The sequence below is a fragment of the Orcinus orca genome, chromosome 1 (genome assembly GCF_937001465.1).
Source record: "Orcinus orca chromosome 1, mOrcOrc1.1, whole genome shotgun sequence".
Classification (NCBI taxonomy): Eukaryota; Metazoa; Chordata; class Mammalia; order Artiodactyla; family Delphinidae; genus Orcinus; species Orcinus orca.
In genome coordinates, this window is record NC_064559.1 from 176,186,973 (window position 1) to 176,207,450 (window position 20,478).

A 20,478-nucleotide genomic window follows, 5' to 3' on the forward strand; every position below is an offset into this window, starting at 1 on the left:
GCTGTTCCAGCCCTAGACTGGGGGATAGAGCCTGCAACCCCTCTGTAGCCCCAAGCTCTGACCTCTTCTGTGATTAACGAGCTGACGATTCTGCATCGATAAGGAATTAACCTGGAGCCCCTACCCATCAATAGTCAGGAGTCCAGGTCCCGGCCTCACCCCCACCGACAGTGCTCCAGGGCCCCTGAGCAGACCAACCCCACACTGCTTTACAAACCCGTAGCCAAGTCCTTTCCCGCACTGCGGCCAGGAATTAACCCCTTAACTGCCTCTGTTCATACCACCCCATCATCCACCCCTTCCTATACACATGCACAGAGGCAGCAGCTGTTTATACTGGTTTAATCCATGTCAAATGTAGTTTACAAAGGGAAAGGACAAGTACCTTTGTATAGAATATACAAACACAGCATCACACCATGGGGCCCACAAGAAGGGCAGGGGAGACAAACACTTTTCCCTGGGAACAGCAGTCTAATCCCAGGAAAGGTTCTCTGCAGAAGGCTGGGTAGCCAGGAGCACCCTCATCCAGCCCCAGTCTCAGCCCCTGCTTCAGCTCGGTTCCCATTTCCTGTGCCTCCCCCCTCCCCCAACTCCTTATGAGGAGCCCCAGGAGCTAAGACTAAGGAGAGGATCATGTCCCTTGGGGCACGTGCCCCACGTCTGGGAGAAGAAATATACACCACTGAACACCGAGCACACGGGAGAGGGAAGAGAACCACGGGAGAGGGAGTGGGGAGGGAGAGGCAGGCACCCCAAGAGGTGGATGGGCCGAGCCCCCAGCCAGCCCTGAAAGAGGCACTGCTTCCAGGTGTTCTTAACAAAAGAAGAAAATCATACAACCAAAGGGCAGGGGACGGGATAGAGGGTGAGGAGCTGTCCCATTTATACACAACATTGTAAACATACACGGTCTATATTACATGTGCTTCAGTCTGGTGTTTGCATGTCTGTCTGTCCATCTGTCAGTCGGTGTGGGGGTGGTGCTGGATCTCAGGAGCCTTGCCTGGCTACTCCCCCTACCCCCACCTCCCTGCCCCACCCTGGGAACGGAACCTGGAACAGGTATGGTCCCCAGTCTTGGTGGGAGCCAGCAGGCAGGGCCCGGGCCTCAGCCTCCACTCTGGCTCGAGTCCTGTGTGTGTGCATGTGTGCGTGTTCGTGTGTGCATGTATGTACACGGGGAACCTGTGTGTAAGTATGTACAAGGGGGGGTCACGTCACAGGCGGGGCAGATGGGGCGCTCGAGGCAAGGCCTGCCTGGGGTGGCTAGCTCACAAGTAGATTCTCCGCAGGTCTCCAGGCGCTGTGATGGTGTTGCACTGAGGGCAGAGCTTCTTGGCACCCTGCAGGGAGAACAGGGAGGGCTCTGGTTATACCCTGTGCCGCACATTTGCTCGTGTGAGCCCCTGGGCCTGCAGCTGCATCTCCCCGAACCACTGTGCTGGGGCCTCGGATTGGTCCTGCCCGCCTGCGGTGGGGAGGCATGCGCGGCTTCTGTGAGCAGGCAGGCACGTTCCTGTGTTGGGGAGACGCCAGGATCAAACCGGCTGGCCAGGCCCGCAGCGGGAGCCCCAGTAATGAGAACAAGGCTGGGTCCAGCTGTGGCTGCCGCGGCCCTAACGAGATTACACGCGGCCTTTGATCAGGACACAGAGCCCACGTCCGGGCCTTTTATTGCTGTCTCCGGGCGACATTTTAATGGCTGCTCCCGAGCGAAGAACAGGGGCAGGAGCAGAAGGAGCTTAGTAATGGGAGGGGGAGGGGCTGAGGCCCTGGTCCTGCTTACCCACACCCAGCCTCCTCCTGACCCGGGATCTCACTGCTATGCGTCATACGTGGGCCTGCTGGGGTGGGGGGATGGGGGAAGGGAGCAGGCAAGAGAACCCACCGGTGGGGAGAAGTTAATAAACCTGGGGTCGGGGAGGAGAGAGGGTAGTGAGCTTGGGGGTGAACATCCTGGCTTTGGGCTGTGGTCTATGCTTCTGCTCCCCTGCTCCTCGCTCCTCCTCCCCCGAAGCAGGCTCAAGCACAAGCATGGACATCTGGGCAGTACCCCAAATGGCCACCCACTCCCGACCCCCATGCCACTTCACCAGGGTCCGCAGCCAGCACTCTTCACAGTGCACATGCCAACACTGGATGGACGTTAGGGGCATCGAGTATGAGTCCTAGGGAGAAAATGGGCAGAGAAGGAAGGGGTCACTCTGAGGCTGTCCCACCCTCTGAAGGGCCCAGATCACAGGGCAGAGACCCTCTCCAACCCCCAGGGAGCACTGAAGCCTCAGCAAGGGCGCCCGAGGTTCCCTTCCTCTCACCATGCAGATGAGGCATTTGTAACGGTCCCCACGGGATAGCTGCCGCTCCAGTTCCCTGACCCGAGCCTTCAGGGCCTCAAACGTGGTCACAGCTGAATCTTCGGTGATTCTGCAAAGAGGATGGCATACCTGGGCAGGCAGCAGGCTGGCATCCCTAACCTGAACCTCCAGCCTACAGCTCCCCTGAATTCCAGAATCGCATATATAGCTGTCTGCTAGACGCCCCACCCATATCCTCGATCCGCACACTCCACATTCCAGAACTGCACTCCTCACCCTCTCCTTGCTCCTCTACCTCCGTCCTGGTGAATTTCTAAACCAGACACCTGGGAACCATTCTCAAACCACGTCTTCCCAGTCACTCCTCACATCCAAAATCTGTCATCTAGCTCCTAGTATCTCTGGCATCTCCACTTCTTTCCATAGCTACCACCCCTAGTCCAGGTGCTCATGATTTCCTCTGTGGATTGTGCCATCAACCTGAATGGCCTCTCAGACCCCAGTCCCCTCATTCCATTCTGTTCTCCTGGCACCTACAATTCTGCAAACCTGACCACTTCTACTTCTAACGTTTTAGTGTCTACCTCAGAATAAAGCTCCACCAAACTCTCCACAAGCTCACAAGGGCCTCCTCGGGCCGGTCCCCGCCAGCCGCATCCCTCAAGGGCCCTGCCACGTACTTTATGCTCCATCCATGCCAAACTCCTGAGTTTCCCCACACACCCCACCATTTTTCACTCTACTGGCCTCTCAGCACTTTCTGCTGCTTCTGGATCACCCCAACCTCCTAACTCACTAGTCCCATCTCATCATTCAGGCCCAGTTCCCACCTCCTCCCAGAAGCCTTTTCCAAGCCCCCAGCCAGTACCCCAATGGTGGCTGCCCCTTCTGTGCTCTTCCAGCCCCTGTACTGGACTTCACCACAGCAGTATAACCACAAATGTCCGTCACTGCTAGACTCACTTCCCTGAGGGCAAGCTGCTCACTACACCACTACACTCTGAACATTAGCCCCATACTAGGCACGTGACTATGAATAAACATCTGCTGAAGAAACAGCTGGTCTAACCCCCAGGGAGAGTGAAAAATGCGGGGACTGATGAGGCCCCTGGGCTACAGTCCTAGCCTACCTCAAAGGCTCCTGGTTGCTTCTTCCTAGACATGTCAGATGTCCTGTTGGTCCTCACCCGTAGTCCAAGCCCTGCACAAGGTCCCTACAACTTCCTGAAGACTCTCTGAGCTGCAATACTGAACAGGGAATAGCTAGGACTATTCTAAAGAGTGATCCCTCCCACCTCTCCTAAAACAAGTCAACAGAACCTGGAGAGGCTCAGAGGATGAAGAATGCTTCCTGGAGGAGTAGAAAAGATGGCACTGGAGACAGGCTTTAGGGAATAATAAGGACAATAATACAAATAAAAGAGCCAAAATTTATTAAGCACTTACTAAATGCCAGGGATTGTACTGAGGGATTAAAAGTAATTATCTTATTTACACCTCACAAAACCCCCATGATGAGATCCTAATACTCCTATTTTATATATGAAGAAACTAAGCACAGAAAAAGTAGCCTGTCCAAGGTTCACAGAGTGGGGAAGATGGGATTCAAACCCTGGCAGACTGATTCTGTGATCAACCAGTAACTGTGTAAGTAACCGCTACCCTACACTGGCTACACCCAGGAGGAGACAGGCCTCCAGGCTGAGGGAACAGTGGGAACAAGGCCTAGAGGCCCTAGAGCCCCATCTGGCTGGAAGGCTCACTTCTGAGTAAGCAGAAGGTGCTACACTGGGAAAGGAGACTGTGTCCAAGAAGACCCCAGATGCCGCAATCAGAGAGGAAAGTTTATCTTACTGGCAATTTACAGGAAGTTGTTGAGAATGTTGGAAGAGGGCTGTAAAGGGTAAGAGCTGAGGTTTAAAGGGTGTATTCAATCAGCTGAGGTAGAATCACAAGGGTGGTGTGTGGGCAAGGACCATCTCCTAGGGTGGCCTGTCTTGCCAGCTTAGGGGAGAGAGTTGGCCCAGAAAGCCTGAAAGCTTACAGGTAGTCTGTCCCTGCTGGGTGTAAGTGGTAATGGGGGGGCATGGGTAGGATGATGGGAAACATTTCATGGGCAGCAATGAACTTTGATCTCTGACCTTTCTCTTTTAGGGCACTAGCAGCAACCCAGAATGTGACTTCCTGATGGCTGTGTCCCTATGTCAGGGATGCTCTAGATCCATCACTCCATGGGTCCATGATGCTTTCTGCCTTGCCTCTCTCCAGGGAAGCTGAGAAAGGCTCTGACTACAACTCCTCCTGGCATTGGCGGATTTCCTGGGAGCATCCATTCAACTTTCCAGCTCTGGAAAGCTTTTACCATCCCCTCCTTCCTCACAAGCACTTGCACGGCTGGCTCCTCCCCCAGGCACTTTGCCCAATGCTCTATGTGCCATCCCCACCTGGACTGTTGGTAAGTTCCTGACAAGGAGACAAGGATGGGTAGCTGTGTTCCCTTCCTCTCCAAGGACCAGGCTGATCCTATGAGGTTATTTCAAAGATTGGGAAACCAAGGCCTGGAGCTGGGGGCAGCCTACCCGAGTAGAAAACTAACTGTCAAACCCCAAACCAGAGAATGAGTTAGAGCTGGGAAGGCAAAAAGGATGGGGCCAGGAGAGAATGAAGCCATTTCCCACTTCCATCTCCAAAGGCTCCAAGGCCACATCCAATTCCAGAGCCCACCCTATCTTGGATTTGCTCGGCACATAACTGGCCTCTATTCTTTGCTCTGGTGAACTACCCAGTCCTCCAGGCCCCTGACCCAGGTAGGTTGTGAGCTATTCCTGAGCCCCTCTAGGGTATGGGGTGGAGAATTTCTTGGAAGAAGCCATGTCTTCCTGCCTTTCTCCTCCCCTAGGTTGTGAAAAAGATCTAGGATGGGAACCCATAATGTGTACGGGGAAGAGAGACATCATGGGGACTGAAGGGCCCTAATCTTGGCAAATCCAGACCCAATGGAGATCTCTGCACATGACTAAGCCAGTCCCCAGCTCATCCCGGACAGCCCTGCCCACTGGTGCCTGTGCTCACACAGGTGGGACAGTCCCCAGCTCCCCCAGCCCTCAGCGGGTAGGACCTTCATGGATGGCCACTGGTTCTGGCCCCCACCTCCCCCTGGGCGCCATCCCTGATTAATGATCTTGTCTTTCTGATTTATGAGCAGCCCCTCCAGATGAGGGTAGGTGCCCCTTACGGCCCCGCCCGCCCCGCTCAGCTGGAGTAGGAGAGAATTATTAAATAAACATCCATACGTCATTCCTCCCCCCCACCTCAAGCTGGTTGCGCCGAACCCGTGCGGCCCGCTCCGGCGCTGACATGGAGCAGCTGCGGTGATTCATGGGCAGCTGGGCCCCACGCTGCGGCCCATACATCATGCCAGCAGCACTCACGGCCCTGGCCGAGATAAACTGATCAACCACAACGGGCTGGAATGAATTTATGACAACACAAAATGGAGGGAAACAAATGGGAGGTGACCCTGGGCCACCGACCCGGCCCTGCACCGGCCTGCAATCCACTCTCCTGGCAGAAGGCAAGATGGAACACTGGCCCTGGAATGAAGAGGTTGCCTTTTAACCCTGGGCAACCTAGCCTCGAGAGGAGGGAGGGGCGGGTGTGAGGAGTTAGGCAATGGCCAATGGCAGCAGCTCCAGGCAGCCAGAACTGGACAATGCCACCTCCTGGGGCCAGAACTGGCCTTGCCTGGGCTTCTGGAAAGGCAGTAAGGTACCCTGCTGATTTCAAATCCTGGCGGCTCCTGAGGATCCAGGCCAGGGGTTGCCCAACCCTGGGAGAAGTGCTAACGGATCCCCTTTTCCCCTGCCTGAGAACACCGGCCAAAAATTCCTACCAGAAGTGATGAGACCCAATACTCCTGCCTAAAACCCACTGCAAGCGCCACCGGGACAAGAAAAATGAAACCAATTTAGCTCCCGATTAAGAAACAGAAACTGGAGATGAATCAAGTGTGCTGGCTGGGCTGGGCAGCCATACATCACACTCCCTGGGCGGAGGCCTCTGCAGCGGGCGGGCAGGCAGGCAGGCTGACTGCTCCTCCCTCCACCAAGGCTCCCAGGGCCTGGGCCCAGCGATCAATTCACAGAGGCATGCTCAGCACCAGCTGGGCCCCACCGTCGGCTGTGTGCCCAGGGCACCAGGCCTTCCTGGTAGCAAAGGGCCCCTCGCCCTCCAACTGAGCTGTGGTTCCCCAGGCCTCCCTCCTGGCCAAACACTCACTTCTCGATGTCACTGTTCTTGCAGGTCTTCTGCATGGCCTCCTGCTTGCTGCTCTCACCGTTGCTGGTAGATGGCATCTCTGCTGGGACAGAGAGGCAACTCACACTCTGGCCAGACTGGGCAGCACAGGTGAGGGGTTGGGCTTAAGGCAGTCACTACCACCCCCCATCACTCCTAACCTGCGTCAGGACTTACCGTCACTGGCCCATTTAGAGAACTCAGGTGTGATGCGTGTGCTGGGAGGGCCACCACTAGAGGAAAGGAAGGAGGAAGAACGAAGTGGGCCCTGAAGCAGGCAGGATAACCCTGAGGGCGGGTACTGGGTTGACACCCACCTCAGGGCTTCCCATCCCTCTAACACCCCCACCCAAGCCTGTGCCCACACTTGCTTTAGGACTGCGCCCCGGAGTGCCTCTCTCTCCTTGGCTTCACCGGGCTCCTCGCCTGTGCAGGGGATGACGTCGGCCTCCGTGTATCTGGCACGGTGGTCAAGGACAATGGATCCTAGTTTGCGGTGGGCCATGAGGGTTGAATCCTCAGGAGGGCTCCCCCGGCCCAAGCTGAGACACTGACCCTGGGGGGGGTTGTGGATGAGTGACCGGAGGTGCTCGCTACTTTTCTTATTCCCTTTGGACTGTCCCACCAGCCCCACCTTGTCCCGCAGTGCCCCAAGGATACTGTGGTTTCCCATACTCCAGAGTGTCATCCCCATCCACATCCAAGTCAGCATCACTGTCCGGATTCTCTTTGCCGCTGCACATGACGAAGCCAGAGCCTGTGGGAAGCAGGATATGAGGAGGGCCTGGGGCCAGCAAGACGAGTCCAAGGGTACCCCTTCTGTTTCCCTAGGTACGGCTCAGGTTTTGGGCTAGGCAAGGCCAAACAGAAACGTGGGCTTGGGATATAGAGAGCCAAGAAACTTGGGTGCTCTTGACTCTGACATTTCAGGCCTTTTCACTCTGCATACCTCAGCCTTCTCTGCACTGCCTCCTGCTCCAAGTGGTCTCTGCTTATAAACTAGCCCATTCATACACTAGGTCAGGTCCTCAGGAGACACCTAGTCTAGGCCTGCTGAACACCTGTCTTCCAGGTCTAAGAAGAGCAGGAAGAAGACAGAGACATTCAGGTCTACAAGGCCACCCCCACCCAGGACCTGGGCATCCCGTGTCCCATGGTCCAGCCTGACAAGTCTACCAGAAGGGAGAGTAGGCTGGCAAAGGCCTGTCAGAGCCATACAGCGGGACCCCCAGCCAACGTCCTGGTTTTGGCCATCAGGTCCTTGCCAGCAAAAACACCAGGCAGCTGTTCAAATATTTGGTGTCTCAAGTGCCTGACATTAATTATTCATCCCAACCTCACTCAGCCCAGATTCCTGGACAAGTGCAGTTATAGAGGGATTAAGAAGGGATGGCCGAGGGAGAAAAAGCATGCACACCTGCTTCTCAAAGCAGTCCATGGAGGCAAGCAGGTGGGCGGAGGCAGGGCCAAGGGCCAGGCAGGTAGCTGACCTCACCGAGGAGCATCTGGCACAGCCACAGGCACTCTCGGCCAGGGGCGGCGGTGGTGACGTAAGGCGCTGAGTTGCTTAAGCTACTCCAGGCCCGCTCACCTGCCATGTGGTCTGACTCCCAGGACCACCCTTCCTGGTGGCCCAGGGCCAGTGACCACAAAGCTACTTCTCCCTCCCTGCCCATGTCTTCTCCCAGTGGTCCCCATCTCAGACCACATCTCATGAGCCAGTGGAACAGCCCTGCCGGGGACAAAAGGGGCTGAAAGCAATGGGATCTGGGTTGAGTGGAATCAGAGGTGTGAAGCAGCTCAGGGTTCTGCCCGATGATCTCAGAAATTTCTTGTTCATTCTTCCCACTTCCAGGGTCTTAACACGCTCATCAGGGCAACAGACATGTACCGGGTTGTCATGCCTCTCGCCTGTTCCTTCACCCTGTTCCTTAGAGCTCTGACCCTTCTTTTCCCTGCTCCAGCAGTGTCTGCAGCTCCCCTCTGCACACACGACCAAGTCCCAGCTCCTCAGTTAGACACGCTAAGCTCCGGATGCCCCCACTTCTCCACCTTCCCTCTTTCTCTCACTTCACTCCATAAGCTCCACATATACGGATAGACTACTTACTGCACCTCAAACGTCACCATGTCCTGCTCATGCTCTCCCCTCCATCTGGAATGTTCTCCACCTTTCAAGCCCATTTCGAAAGCACTTTCTTCCTGAACTTTCTTCTCCCTCCTACACCTCTGGTCTCTGGTCTCACAAAGGTTGCACCCAACCCAAAGGGAAGCAGCACCAGGGAAAGAGAGAGGCCAGGCACTGCCCAGGCTCCACCCCTCCCTGCCAGTCCTCATCTGCCCTCCACAATGAGGCACCAACAAACTCGAGGCAGCAGGCAGGTCAGCAGCAGGGCCATTAAGCTGAGAAAACACCAAGTTACAGCTCTGTCTACTGTTCACGGCCAAGTGTCCTGACAAGCAATTCCCGCCTTGTGGGTGAATGGCACCTCTATAAACCCTCTGACAGTTTGGGAGACAAACTCCGCCATCAATCACAATGTAGCCGTCAGGTTCACTTACAGCCTGCGCCTCCCGAGCTCTGCCAACCTCCCTCCCCCAAGTACACGCAGCTCAGCAGTCAGCCTCACATCCTTGGCTTAGCCAGGGCCTGCCCGGCCCTGCCTTTTGGGTGGGCGAGCAGCAAAGCTGAGAATCCTGGCACCACTCCTCAGCCCAGTATGGCTCCCATGGCAAAGCTGAGAAAACTGGGCACCGCCAAACTGCTAGGAAAAGTCCTAGCTTCTCAACACGTAAAGCAGCCCAGTGGCCGAAGTCCTCATCTCTGCAGTCTCATCGCCTACCAGGCCTGGACCAGATCTTGTACTCCAGTGGAACATAGCTATTGTGTGCATGTTTTCTCATGCCCCCCCTGCCTTTGTACTTCCTGTTATCTCTGCCTAGAAACATCTCCCTCTTGGTCTACAGAACAAATTCCTGCTCGCTCTGCGAGTCTGACTCTTCTCAATCATGCCTTCTATTCATAGTGCCTACACATGGTAGTTGCTCTATAAATACTTCCTGAATGAACTCACCTCAACATTCTCTCAACCTTTATTGAACTCACCCTCTGCCTGGTTTGACACTGAAGACAGTGTTTCCAGATCTGATTCCTACCCTCAAGGTGCTGAGTGTGGACGAGATGTCCCCAGACATTTCTACACAGGGGTCCCTTCTGCGGCGTCCATCCAGGCTCCTGTGCAACTCCAAAGTCACATTTATTACCATGTATTGTCACTGTCCCTTACCAGAATGAAGGCCCAAGTCTGTGATCTCAGCGTCATCCAGCACAGAGCTGGCCAGGCCCACAGCGGGTGCCATACAACACACGCAAGCAGTAATGGCTTAATGCCAACAATGCTGTTCTATTAGGTCCTGGGAGCCCTGTGCCGGAAGGAAGGCCAAGGCCTGATTAGCCGGTGGCCTGGAGAAACCTCTCAGGCCACAACCCTCCCTCTCAGACCCCAGCTCTCGGGTGAGCCGCGACCTTCTGCTCCCTTGACCAGCCCGGCAGGATGGAGAGCACAACACATCTTGTTTGCCAAGGAAAAGGCCTGTCTCTGGTCTGAGCAGTTTCCTCTGACCCTGACCCCACCCCCCAGCAAAGACAGATGTTGGGAACCTCTCCCTACCCCCACAGGTGTTCAGAACAGGCTGCCGCCACCAATTTCACTCTTGTGCTGCCCCAGCCAGCTCCAACCTCCTTCCCAGCACATTAAACTTTATTTTCTTAATGAAATGTCACTTGCTGACTTCTGGCAGAATCATAATAAAAAGAAACAGCCATAAAGCCATTTTATGCAGACAGCGCCCCTGCCAGCTTGCGCCCCCCACCCTGCTTCGAGAAGAAGGCTCCACAGTCATTTTATGTTCTCAGCTGCTGGAACATCCCAAGCCAGTACTCAGAGGCAAGATGGTGCAGAGTACTCCTTTCCAAGCCTCTGGCTCCTGTTCTGTGTAGCTCCAGGGATAACAGGCAAGCTGCCACTCCTGATGCTACTATCCAGGGAAGGGACTCTGCCCCTGGGACCTGCAAGATGACCCAGAGTACCCTTTAGTTACCAGGGAGGCCGCCTTGCTGAGGCTCAGCCCCACTGTATTGTGGCACAAAGGGCTGGGCTGCTGCCCACAGGCAGACTAAGCCTGAGAGTCAGTGATGCTCAGCAGTGGGGGCCTGGTCCTGGGAGGACGGGCGGTGCAAAAAACCTCTTCCCTCCAACTGGACACTAGCAATAGAAAGGGAGAGGGTTAAGTGCATATATAATAAGCAAAGCCTAAATTTTATAAAAACGACCCCCCTCGCATAAACTCCTTTTTTCTTAGGTCAAAGAGAGAGAGAGAAAAAAATCAGCATTAATTTGATCAACTGATCAGACAATCGATTGAGAAACTGGAGATGCCCGCTCACTGGGGGCAGTAACGTCGTAGAACATGAAACCACAAAAATGGAGCCATTGATTTCCTCACCTGCTGCTCCCAACAAAACCAGAGCCCAGGGAGAAAGGAGTCCTGGGGCCTCTGGAGGCGTGTGCTCTCCAAAGGTGTGGTTTGGGGGGGGTGGTGCAGAGCAGCAGCTTCCGGAGAGTTTTACACTGGAATTAGTTACAGATGCAGTTACGGTGTCTTGTGTAAACGCCATCGATTGGGGAGCTGACAGTCTGGGGAGCTGCGATGCGGGACAATCAATCGGCCTGCAGTGTCACCTGCCACCTCGCTGAACAGTTGACAATGCAATTATCCAGTGTGGAGGCAGGGAGTTGGCGTGTGTCAAACGCACTTAGCCACTTTCCGGGCCTCCTCGATAACGTGTTTCACTGCCTCACGTCAGGAGAGACGCAGAGAGACAGACGCCGTTTAAAACCACTGATACTTACTCCTTCTGCCTGTACTCCCCCGGTCCCAGCTTAACAATTGTGTTCCAAAAGGCGATTAAATCCTGTCAGTCGCCACAGGGGACAAGAAGGTGCCCTGCTCCTTGCCACCTCTTCTCGCCCCTCCCAGCAGGCAACAGTCATAACTAAAGGTAGTAAGGAGGTAGAAGGTGGCAGCCCTAACGCTCTCCATTCCAACACTGCCTGCAGCAGTCGGCTGTTCCAACACCTGTCACTGACTGCACCTGGCAGCAGGGCTGTGCTGGGGGACATTTTTAGCATCTGGGGCTCCTATCTTTTGGAAACCAACACAGCAAAGGAGGCAGCAGCTACGGCCAGGCCAATTTCTCCATGCCCCTGGGCTAAGAACACCTCTCAACCCCTTGACCCATAATCTGGAGCTGAAGTTTTATCAAGCAACAGCCAGTTAAAAGACCTGTGCCACAGCTGCCCTGCCTGTCCTCTCCATGGCATCTCATCCCAGGCCACATGGAACCAGCTTAAATCTAAGGCAAGAACTCGAGAAAGATGCAGTCCCTAGGCCAGGATTGGGGCAGGGCAGAGGCCCTGGACAGTGGGTTCTCTTAGTATCATCCCTGTCCAACACCTGTTTGATTCAAAGGGGCTCAGTGCTGGATTCCAGGGATGCATTTTCCTCCAGGGCTCAAAGATGGAGTTGCAGCACCTTCCACTTCCTGTGCTGCCTCCTGGGAAATCCCTCCATCTCGCCACTCATGTGCCCACCACATCACTGTGACCTTATCTGAAGCCAACCATTCCATATTCTCTCTCCAGCCTGTCCATTCCAGATATGATGAGCTCCAGGCTCCCCCAATCCAGCTGGGTGAACTTTCACTGGCAACCAAAACAGGAGGGACCAAAGCTCCCACCACTAGTCTCTTCTCCGGGACCCAGGAGCTGGTGACAGGCAATGAGGAGAGCTGGGGCTCATTCATCACGTACCTCCGTTGACTACAGGCAGGAGCGGGTTTGTCCCCAAGGGCTGTATAATTAGGTTTCCGCTGTGGCCCAGCCTAGAGGTCCCTTGCTCTGCCCAGGGCTGGCACAGGGCACCAGAAGAGCGTCTTTCTTCCCTAACTGTTGAGCTCTTTTAGGGGAATGTTGGTGAAATACTAGGGTCCACGTGCTGCCCTTTATGCAATTATTAACTCTGGGTGGGGAGAAACAGCAGTAGCAGGTTAGCAAACCTAAGGTTCAGAGAGGACAATCGACAGCTTAGGCACGCAGCCCAGGGCGTCTCCGAGAACTGAGAAGGCCAGAGCGTTTCCTAGTCACTGAAAGTTTCTTCCAAACTACTCTCTTAAAAACTTTCTCTCGTCCTTCAGATTCTTAAAGATCCACTTCCAGCTGGACCTATCTCAGTGCTTACCTGTTCTGTCTGGTCCTTCGTTTTGTCCTAAAATACCAATTCCAAGTACTCCCAGGCCTAAGCAATCTGGGCCTCACCCTCAGTAACCACAGGCCCATCCCCTCAGCCAAGTGTCCCACCAAAACCTCTTGCTTGTTCACTGGTTCCACGGCAGAATACATTCAAGGAAACCGATTTGCTCCACCAGACCAGCTCCCAGTGGGCCTGGTGGGAAGCTTTGCTGAGGATGATGAAGGGGTCCTGGTCCGGAAGGAGGGATAGGAGGTGATCAGATACAGGAACTTATCTGCAATTCTTTCATATCCAACAAGAACAGCAATCTCTGTTCTGTCAGCATGCACAGCTTGGCTTAAATGGGCCTCACCACTCGCCTGCTCATCCTGCCTCTGCTCCCTCTCTCTGAAGTTGGCTGGGCAGCTTCTTCAGCCAGCGTTATCACTCCCTCTAACCGGTCTTGGCAGGCAATCTAATTCCTCCTGAAAAGGTCACCGCCATTTTAACTGCCTTTCAATCACATTAAGCACGCGCTGCCCGGCTTGCGGCCCAGCCCGCCCGGCGGGCGATCAATGCGCTACACTGACACCAGCCCGCCTGGCGGGGCCACACCCAACCAAACCCCCCAAGAGTTGGGGCCTATCGGTCCTGGCCAAGGAGGGTAGACTGACAGATGGCCAGCTCCTGCAGACAGGGTTTCGGGGGCAGAGGCGGTCAGGATCAGACAGGGCCTCCTTTGATAGCACCCCCCACCGAGGAGCCTCAGCCTCCTCCGCTCCACTGCGCCCTGCTCTCTGCCTCGTGGCCCCTGCTGATCTCGCTGTAAAACAGCCTTTCAAGTCTGCCTGTCTTTTGACTGCACTAAGCTGTTTAAGAGGCGGCAGCAGCTTCTATCAGGAAAGCTGGAGCAATTCTCTGCAGATAAAGGCACCTCCGGCCCCCGTTCCCTCTTCAAGTCTCACTCTCATTCTCGCTCTCCAAATCGCTCAAAGAAAAGCCCCCTTTGAACTCCTCTCAGGAATTCTTGAAAAGAACAACCTCACAGTGTAAACACTCAGGGAAAACTGACACCCCCCCATAGGGCTGAAGAGCCCCTCACACCCGCTCTGCAAGTGCGTCCCAGCACCTGGGAAATACTTGGTTGTAGCAGCAGGCCCCATGCAGCTTCATCCTCCTAAGCCCTGTTTGGTGCCCAGAAGCCACCAGGTCCAGTTCTGTGCCAAGAAACCTGACTAAAAACTTGCCGCAGTAATGGAAGATATGAAAATCTGCAGCCACAACAGAGCGAACCCAGAGCAGAATCCTGGAACTGCCCCTGAACAGACACCTGTGTGTACAAGTCACTGGACCCTGGGCTTTGCTGCTCATCTTCCCTGGGCCTCAGACACTCGGAAACTCCAGGATAGGACCAGAGTGAAACGGCAAACGGACATCCTCCCAGCTCAGCGCTCAAGCTCAGGAAACGGTTTGGCCTGATTAACCTTCCTGATTTACACTTTGGCTTGTCCCCAAACGCTCGGGCAATATGAGAGAAGCCCAGAAGCATAACGCCACACCTGGGCTCGTGGCCCCTTCATGTAGCCAGTCTGCCCTGGATGGCACTGTGGGGACCGATCCTCAGCACCAGCCCGAGAAGCACTGCCCCAGTGAGGCAGAGACCCTCCTCCCAGCTGCTGTGAGATTCCCCAGGGACCAGACACAGCAATACTCCCAAGGGTGTTGCCCAGAGAACTGGAGGCAGATGGGAAGCAGACTGGATCACTTCATGATCACAAGCTGCAGTGCCAGCTGTGCCTGTGCACAGAAAGAGAGAAGAGCTGGAGGCTGACAGCTCCCCCTTTGCCCTGCCCAAGGCAGAAGGCTTTGACAAGAGGATACCGACCCTGGGCACCTACCAGTCTGCTATTTGACCTGGTGGGGGTGGGGGACTTCCACTGGGCCAAGCTATATCTCTCCAAGGAGCCAAGTAGGTAGTGGGGCTGGGCAGGGTCCTGCAGAGTTCTCTGCAGCAGTGGGGGAGAGTCCCAGGGAAGCAGGGAGCAGCTGGGCACAGGCCCCTCTTGCTTCAGGGCAGAGGGTGCCCAGGGAGAAGAGATGGGATCAGAGCTAAAATTAGATTCACCCGTGAAGCTCATGGGAGGTCAAATTTTGCCATAACTCACTCTCTCCTCTGTAACTGATTTCCCTGACATGGGGCTGAGGAGGAGGGGCGGGGGGGGGGGGAGGAGTGGGGGGAGGGGGGCGGGGGGGGAATCCAATGTGTTTGCCTGGAAGCCCTCGGGGCCCCCAGTGCTGGAGGTGTACAGCAGGTTGCTGGATTCTCATTTATCAGCCTTAAGAGGGATGGAGTGATAAATGCATAACCGTCCCTTTAATATTTTATGCAGGTGCTAACGTGGCTTGGCTGTCACCTTCAATGCATCACCCGAGGCTGAGAGACCCCCTCGTCACTCCTAGCCTACAGCCTCACAGTTCCATTTCCCCACCCAAATACATCCATTTTAATATGCACATCACAGGCAGGCAGCACGGTCACAAAGGAGCCCCACCAGCAGCAGCTTGCACGTGGTGGAATGACCAGCCACCAGCCCTGGCCTCTTGGTTCCCAACAGATGGATACCCAGCAGAGGCCTGGCCGCCCGAGTGCCACTGCCTATGTGTCAGCTGCTTGTACCTCGGAAACCACCTTCCAGGAGAGTGGTGGCCCGTATCCGCTTCTGCCCGCACCACTCATACTCCTCGAAGCGGTTGCTGTTCTCATGCTCGATGTCCACGGCATCATCCTCAGCCATGCAGGAGCCTTCCCTCTGTGAAGAGCAGAGCAGGATCATGCGGGTCCCAGGCCGTCCCTACCTGCTCCCCAGGGCCTGCAAGGAAGGCACAGCCCTAGCCCCGAGCTGCAGTGTGCCCCACAGGCCCCCAGCTCTAGGGCTCCTTTGAAGTAAACCAATCTAGAGGTCAAAGACCTGGGCTTTTCCCCAATAGTTTTCCACTGGAGCCCCAGGGGAGGAGTGGGAGAGCGAAAGCAAAGGAAGAGAGCAAAGAACAGAGAGTAAGAAGCTGCTGAGACCACAGAGAGACCCCAACAGCCCATAGATCTGGAGGCAGTGAGCAGCTAGTGTCAGGGGAAGGAGGGGAGGGGAGGGAGGTGGTGATGGCCCCTCTACCTTAGAAAGGCAATGCTCCACATGCCTACTCATCTCCTGCTCCGATCCTGCCAGGGGGCGGCTGCACAGGGGACATACCTGCCCTTCATCTTGCTTCCTCCGTTTCATTTTCCCAATCCGAGCTGCATGGAGAAACCGAAAACAAAGCATAGAACAGGCAGACGGTCACTGTAGTTCCCAAGGTCCCAGTGGAGCTGACACATCCTGACCTCCTGCCAGCCATTAGCCCTTTTGTTCAGTGCCTCATCTGGCCCTCATCATGCAGCACCTTCGGCTCCTTTGGGGACTGGACCTTGCCAAGAGCACCTGGGGAGGAGATTGGTGCTAGGCCAGTGAAGTGTCCACTCTTCGGCCACAGCTGGCTCAAGCTCAACTCTTACCTTCCTACCTGCAGTGCTCAATGAATCCAGTGAGCAAAGATGCTCTCCTTGGCACTTGCTATGTGTCTCCCCAGAAGGCCAAGACCACAGGCTCTTTTAGAGTCAAGAAGCATAACTTTAGAGAACATTTCTTGGTTAGAATCCAAGGTCCCTCCAGGGGCCTGATTTGGCCTGCTGTTAACTTATCAGTTAAAACCCCTTTGTTCCTGGCCAAGAGCCCTGAGGTACAGACCTTAGTGTCCTATGTAGAATTACCCCAGTGAAATTTCTCTCATGTCCACTGGTCCCATTTTACAGAAGAGGAGACTGAGGCCCAGTCATAAAGGTAGAGGATCTGAGTCAGACAGCCCAGATACCTTGAGAGGGTAGCCCTTACTGTGCCTACCCAAACCTGTTCCATCATTTCTAATCAGTGCAGAGGGCTCCCTGCCATGCTGTCCCGCAGGGGGCTCAATTCCAAAGTGCATGCTGCAAGCCCACAGCACTGCTAATTAATGCCGAGAGATACAATCATTTCTAATTAGCTCACTAATCCCTCTCTGCAGCCCTCCTGTCACTGAAGCAGGAAGGGGTCAAAACAAGGGACTCTGTTCCCTCTATCCACTCCTGTGATGCAAGAGGAGTAGAGCTAGCCACTGTGAGACCAGACTGACTGGGGTGGGGGTAGGGGTGGAGCCAGCCAAGGAGGGAAGGGTTCCCCACTGCAAGGCCAGAAAGAACTTCCTGTGGATACTGACCCTGGTGGAAAGCTCATCAATGCAGTTTAGGGAGCGAGACACAGGTGAAAGGTGATGCAGGTGAGAGTCGGTAAGTTACAGTTTAGAGCTTCAGTTGTGTGTAAGGTTCAGAGCCAAATACCTTATACAAGGTAGCTCATTTTATTCTGTATCCAGAAACTAGGTTGTATTATCCATTTTAACAGAAAAAGATAGTCAAGGCAGTTGTCCAGGGAGCTAAAAAGTGGCAAAGGCAGCACAGGAAACCAGGCCTGACTCCATAGCTTAGAAGGCTCTCCTGTCCCAAGAGTGCCCCCAACTGATCAGCATCAACAAAGACTGATCCTGTGAGTGTGCTAGGTCAGCAAGAATATGCACTTGGGGCTCCTGCCTGTTGAGGGTCTGAGGCAGGGAGCTACTCCAACCCTAAAACAGAGTAGCCCTAGAAAGAGCCAAATCAGCAAGAAAGCCACCATCCCACCAGGACTGAGCGTGGAGTTTGAGAAACCGTGGTCTGCAGCCTGGCCCGTCTCAATTTCCTGGGCTCTCACTATAGGAGATGTGACTATGTTCTGGTGCCCCGCTTGATTTTGTGGACAAAGATCTAGACTCCTTCACCTTGACTTCCCTAACCCTTGGACTCTCAGGTTTGGGCCATCTTGACACTCTAGAGCAGGGGTCCCCAACCCCCAGGCCACGGACCAGTACCAGTTCATGGCCTGTTAGGAACCTGGCCACACAGCAGGAGGTGAGCGAGGGAGGCTTCATGTGTATTTACAGCCGCTGCCCATTGGTCGAATTATGGCTTGAGCTCCACCTCCTGTCAGATCAGCGGCAGTACTATATTCTCACAGAAGCGCGAACCCTACTGTGAACTGCGCACGCGAGGGATCTAGGTTGCGCGCTCCTTATGAGAATCTAATGTCTGATGATCTGAGGTGGAGCTGAGGTGGTCCCATCACTCCCAGATGGGTCCATCTAGTTGCAGGAAAACAAGCTCAGAGCTCCCACTGATTCTGCATTATGCTGAGTTGTGTAATTACTTCATTATATGTTACAATGTAATAGTAATAGAAATAAAGTGCACAATAAATGTAATGCGCTTGAATCATCCTGAAACCATCCTTTCCCCCCACCACCGCCCCAGTCTGTGGAAAAATTGTCTTACACAAAACCAGTCCCTGGTGCCAAAAAGGTTGGGGACCACTGCTCTAGACCCAGGGCTAGGATGGAGAAGGGATGCTAGATATCAGAAAGGCATTGAGCAAGGTACCCTGAGACTTCTAGAAGCCTGTATGGAGCAGTGTGCCAGTACAAAGGTTCCTCCCCTACCCGGCCTAAAGCTCAAGGGAGTGCCTCTCTGGTAAGAAGGAGACTATGGCAGACACTGATAATTGAATAAAGGAATGAATCTCATAGGATTGCCAAGGAAGGCATGATACTGGATGCTCTCCTTGCCCAGGCCACCCATGCCAGAAAATTCCTTGTAGTCCCAGGAAAGTCCCTGATGGATTGGGCATCACCTGGAAATTCTCAGATAAACAACTGAGGTTTGATTATTTTACTGCCATTCATCTTCTAAGTCCTGAACTAAGCTTACTAAAACATGATAGGGAAAGTTTGCTCCCTACCTAGAGGCTTCCACTGAGTAGGACAAGTCAAAGTATTGCCAAGGAGGTAGCATGGCATGGTCCAAGAAGCACAGGCTCTGGAGATAAACAAACCAGTTCAAACCATGGCGCAGTTACATCCCAGCTGTGTGGTTTATAAACAAATCACCTTCACCTCTCCCAGCCTCAGTTTCCTCATCTACAAAATGTGTGTTAACACTTCCTCTCAGTTATGATAAAGGTGCTTAACATGGTGCCGGCCCATGATAAATGCTCTCCTTTTCCCAGTCTGGGGCTCAGCCTCCCAGCAGAAACCAAGTGGCAGGAACTGGGGATCTTGAACGTCCATGGCCTCACTCACCAGTTGGCCTAGAGACCCCCAAGCCCCTTACAGACAACCCCCATATATACCACACCCTAGCCAGCACAAAAAACTAGATCATTCAATTGTGTTCAGCAAACAGGAATGTTCCAGAGGCTTGAATCCAAAAGGGGCACGGGGCGGGGGGGCGGGATGGTGGCCTGCCAGGTAGTACATACACGGAGTGCTTTCAGAGAAGGCCTCTAAGAGCTGTCGAGCCCACGCTGATCACCTTTGTGAAATGTGGGCCGACTGATAACTCAAAAAGCCCTGGGATGAGTTAGTTCCTGTTGCCGTGGGAACTCCAGATCTCACTGCATTGTCAAGTCTCAGCAGAGAGGCTGTATTCACACTACTGGGCACTGATTAAAAACTGGAAGAAAAACATTCTCAGCGCCCTGCCGGCTTGTACAGTGAGGTCCCAGCAGTTTGCAAATTCAAAACTGAGCTCCCGCGTGGAATTGTGTGGCTTGTTTCTCATTCTCTGGCACTTACTGACCCCCAGGGTTCTTCAAGGCCTAGAGAGGCTCACGCAAGAGCTGGGGACCATAACCTCCACTAGACAGATGGAGAAACTGAGGGCAGCCGCCTTGGTCAGCATATACTCAGGAGCTGTGACTGTGAAGAAGCCGCCAGTGGGCCCTAATGTCGAAGAGACCCAGGGAAGTCAAGAACTGCAGGCAGTGAGGGAGGGAGGAGGCCGGGGGTGGGGCGGAGGGAGGGGCCGCGCAAGACTCACCATTCAGTCGGGTCTGCCGGTTGGCTCGCACTCGCAAGAAGGTCTGGGAAAAGATCCCGGGCAAATGCAAAAAAGAGAAGACAGCGTCAGCGCGGCCTCGAGTCCCGACCCCTGCCCCAGCCCCAGCCCCCGGTCCACACCTGCCCCGCCCCAAACAGCCCGTAAACAAACCTACTTCCTCCCTCCCGCCGGCCCCCCTGCTCCGCCGGCCGCTCCGGGCCTTCGGCATAGCCGCCGGAGGCTGCTCTAGCGGGACCCCGTGGCCGCCGCGCAGTGCCGCCCCAGCCCCGGCCTCCGGCGCTCCGGGCCCCGCGGCCGCCCGGCCGGCGAGGGCGGCGATGCGGGCGGATTCCCCCCGGCTGCCCGGCGGCGGCGGCACCTCAGCTCCCAACGGCGGCGGCGGCCATGTTGGCCTTGATCACGTGACTCGCCGCCGTCGCGCGCCGGGGGTGAAAGTTCAAGAAGTGGTGGGGGCTGCCGGACCGGGACCAGGAAACAGCGGCTCGCACTCCGGCAGCAACAGGCTGAGGCTGCCCTGGGGTCCCTCCCACCGGCCGCAAAGCCAACCCGCCCGGGTTTTAGTGGCTGCGAGGTCCT

General features: G+C 54.9%; 1 protein-coding gene across 4 annotated transcripts in view; it reads right to left on the reverse strand.

Moving 5' to 3' along the window:
* Window positions 1-328: 328 nt before the first annotated feature.
* The window catches only part of RNF220 (ring finger protein 220), a 217,210-nt gene continuing 197,060 nt past the window's right edge, over window positions 329-20,478 (reverse strand). The window contains exons 1-11 of one of the 4 annotated variants that reach the window (XM_033421867.2): window positions 20,057-20,354; window positions 19,882-19,924; window positions 16,076-16,197; window positions 15,583-15,715; window positions 7,275-7,371; window positions 6,986-7,072; window positions 6,792-6,847; window positions 6,597-6,675; window positions 2,319-2,427; window positions 2,097-2,171; window positions 329-1,346 (exon numbers count right to left, since the gene is read on the reverse strand). In XM_033421867.2, coding sequence (XP_033277758.1) covers window positions 1,275-1,346; window positions 2,097-2,171; window positions 2,319-2,427; window positions 6,597-6,675; window positions 6,792-6,847; window positions 6,986-7,072; window positions 7,275-7,371; window positions 15,583-15,715; window positions 16,076-16,197; window positions 19,882-19,924; window positions 20,057-20,110 — 927 coding nt within the window. In that variant the 5' untranslated portion in view covers window positions 20,111-20,354 and the 3' untranslated portion in view covers window positions 329-1,274. Of the gene's footprint in view, window positions 1,347-2,096; window positions 2,172-2,318; window positions 2,428-6,596; window positions 6,676-6,791; window positions 6,848-6,985; window positions 7,073-7,117; window positions 7,171-7,248; window positions 7,372-15,582; window positions 15,716-16,075; window positions 16,198-19,881; window positions 19,925-20,056; window positions 20,355-20,478 lie in introns of those variants that run through there. The other 3 variants (XM_033421866.2, XM_033421865.2, XM_049697325.1) reach the window with 3 other exon arrangements.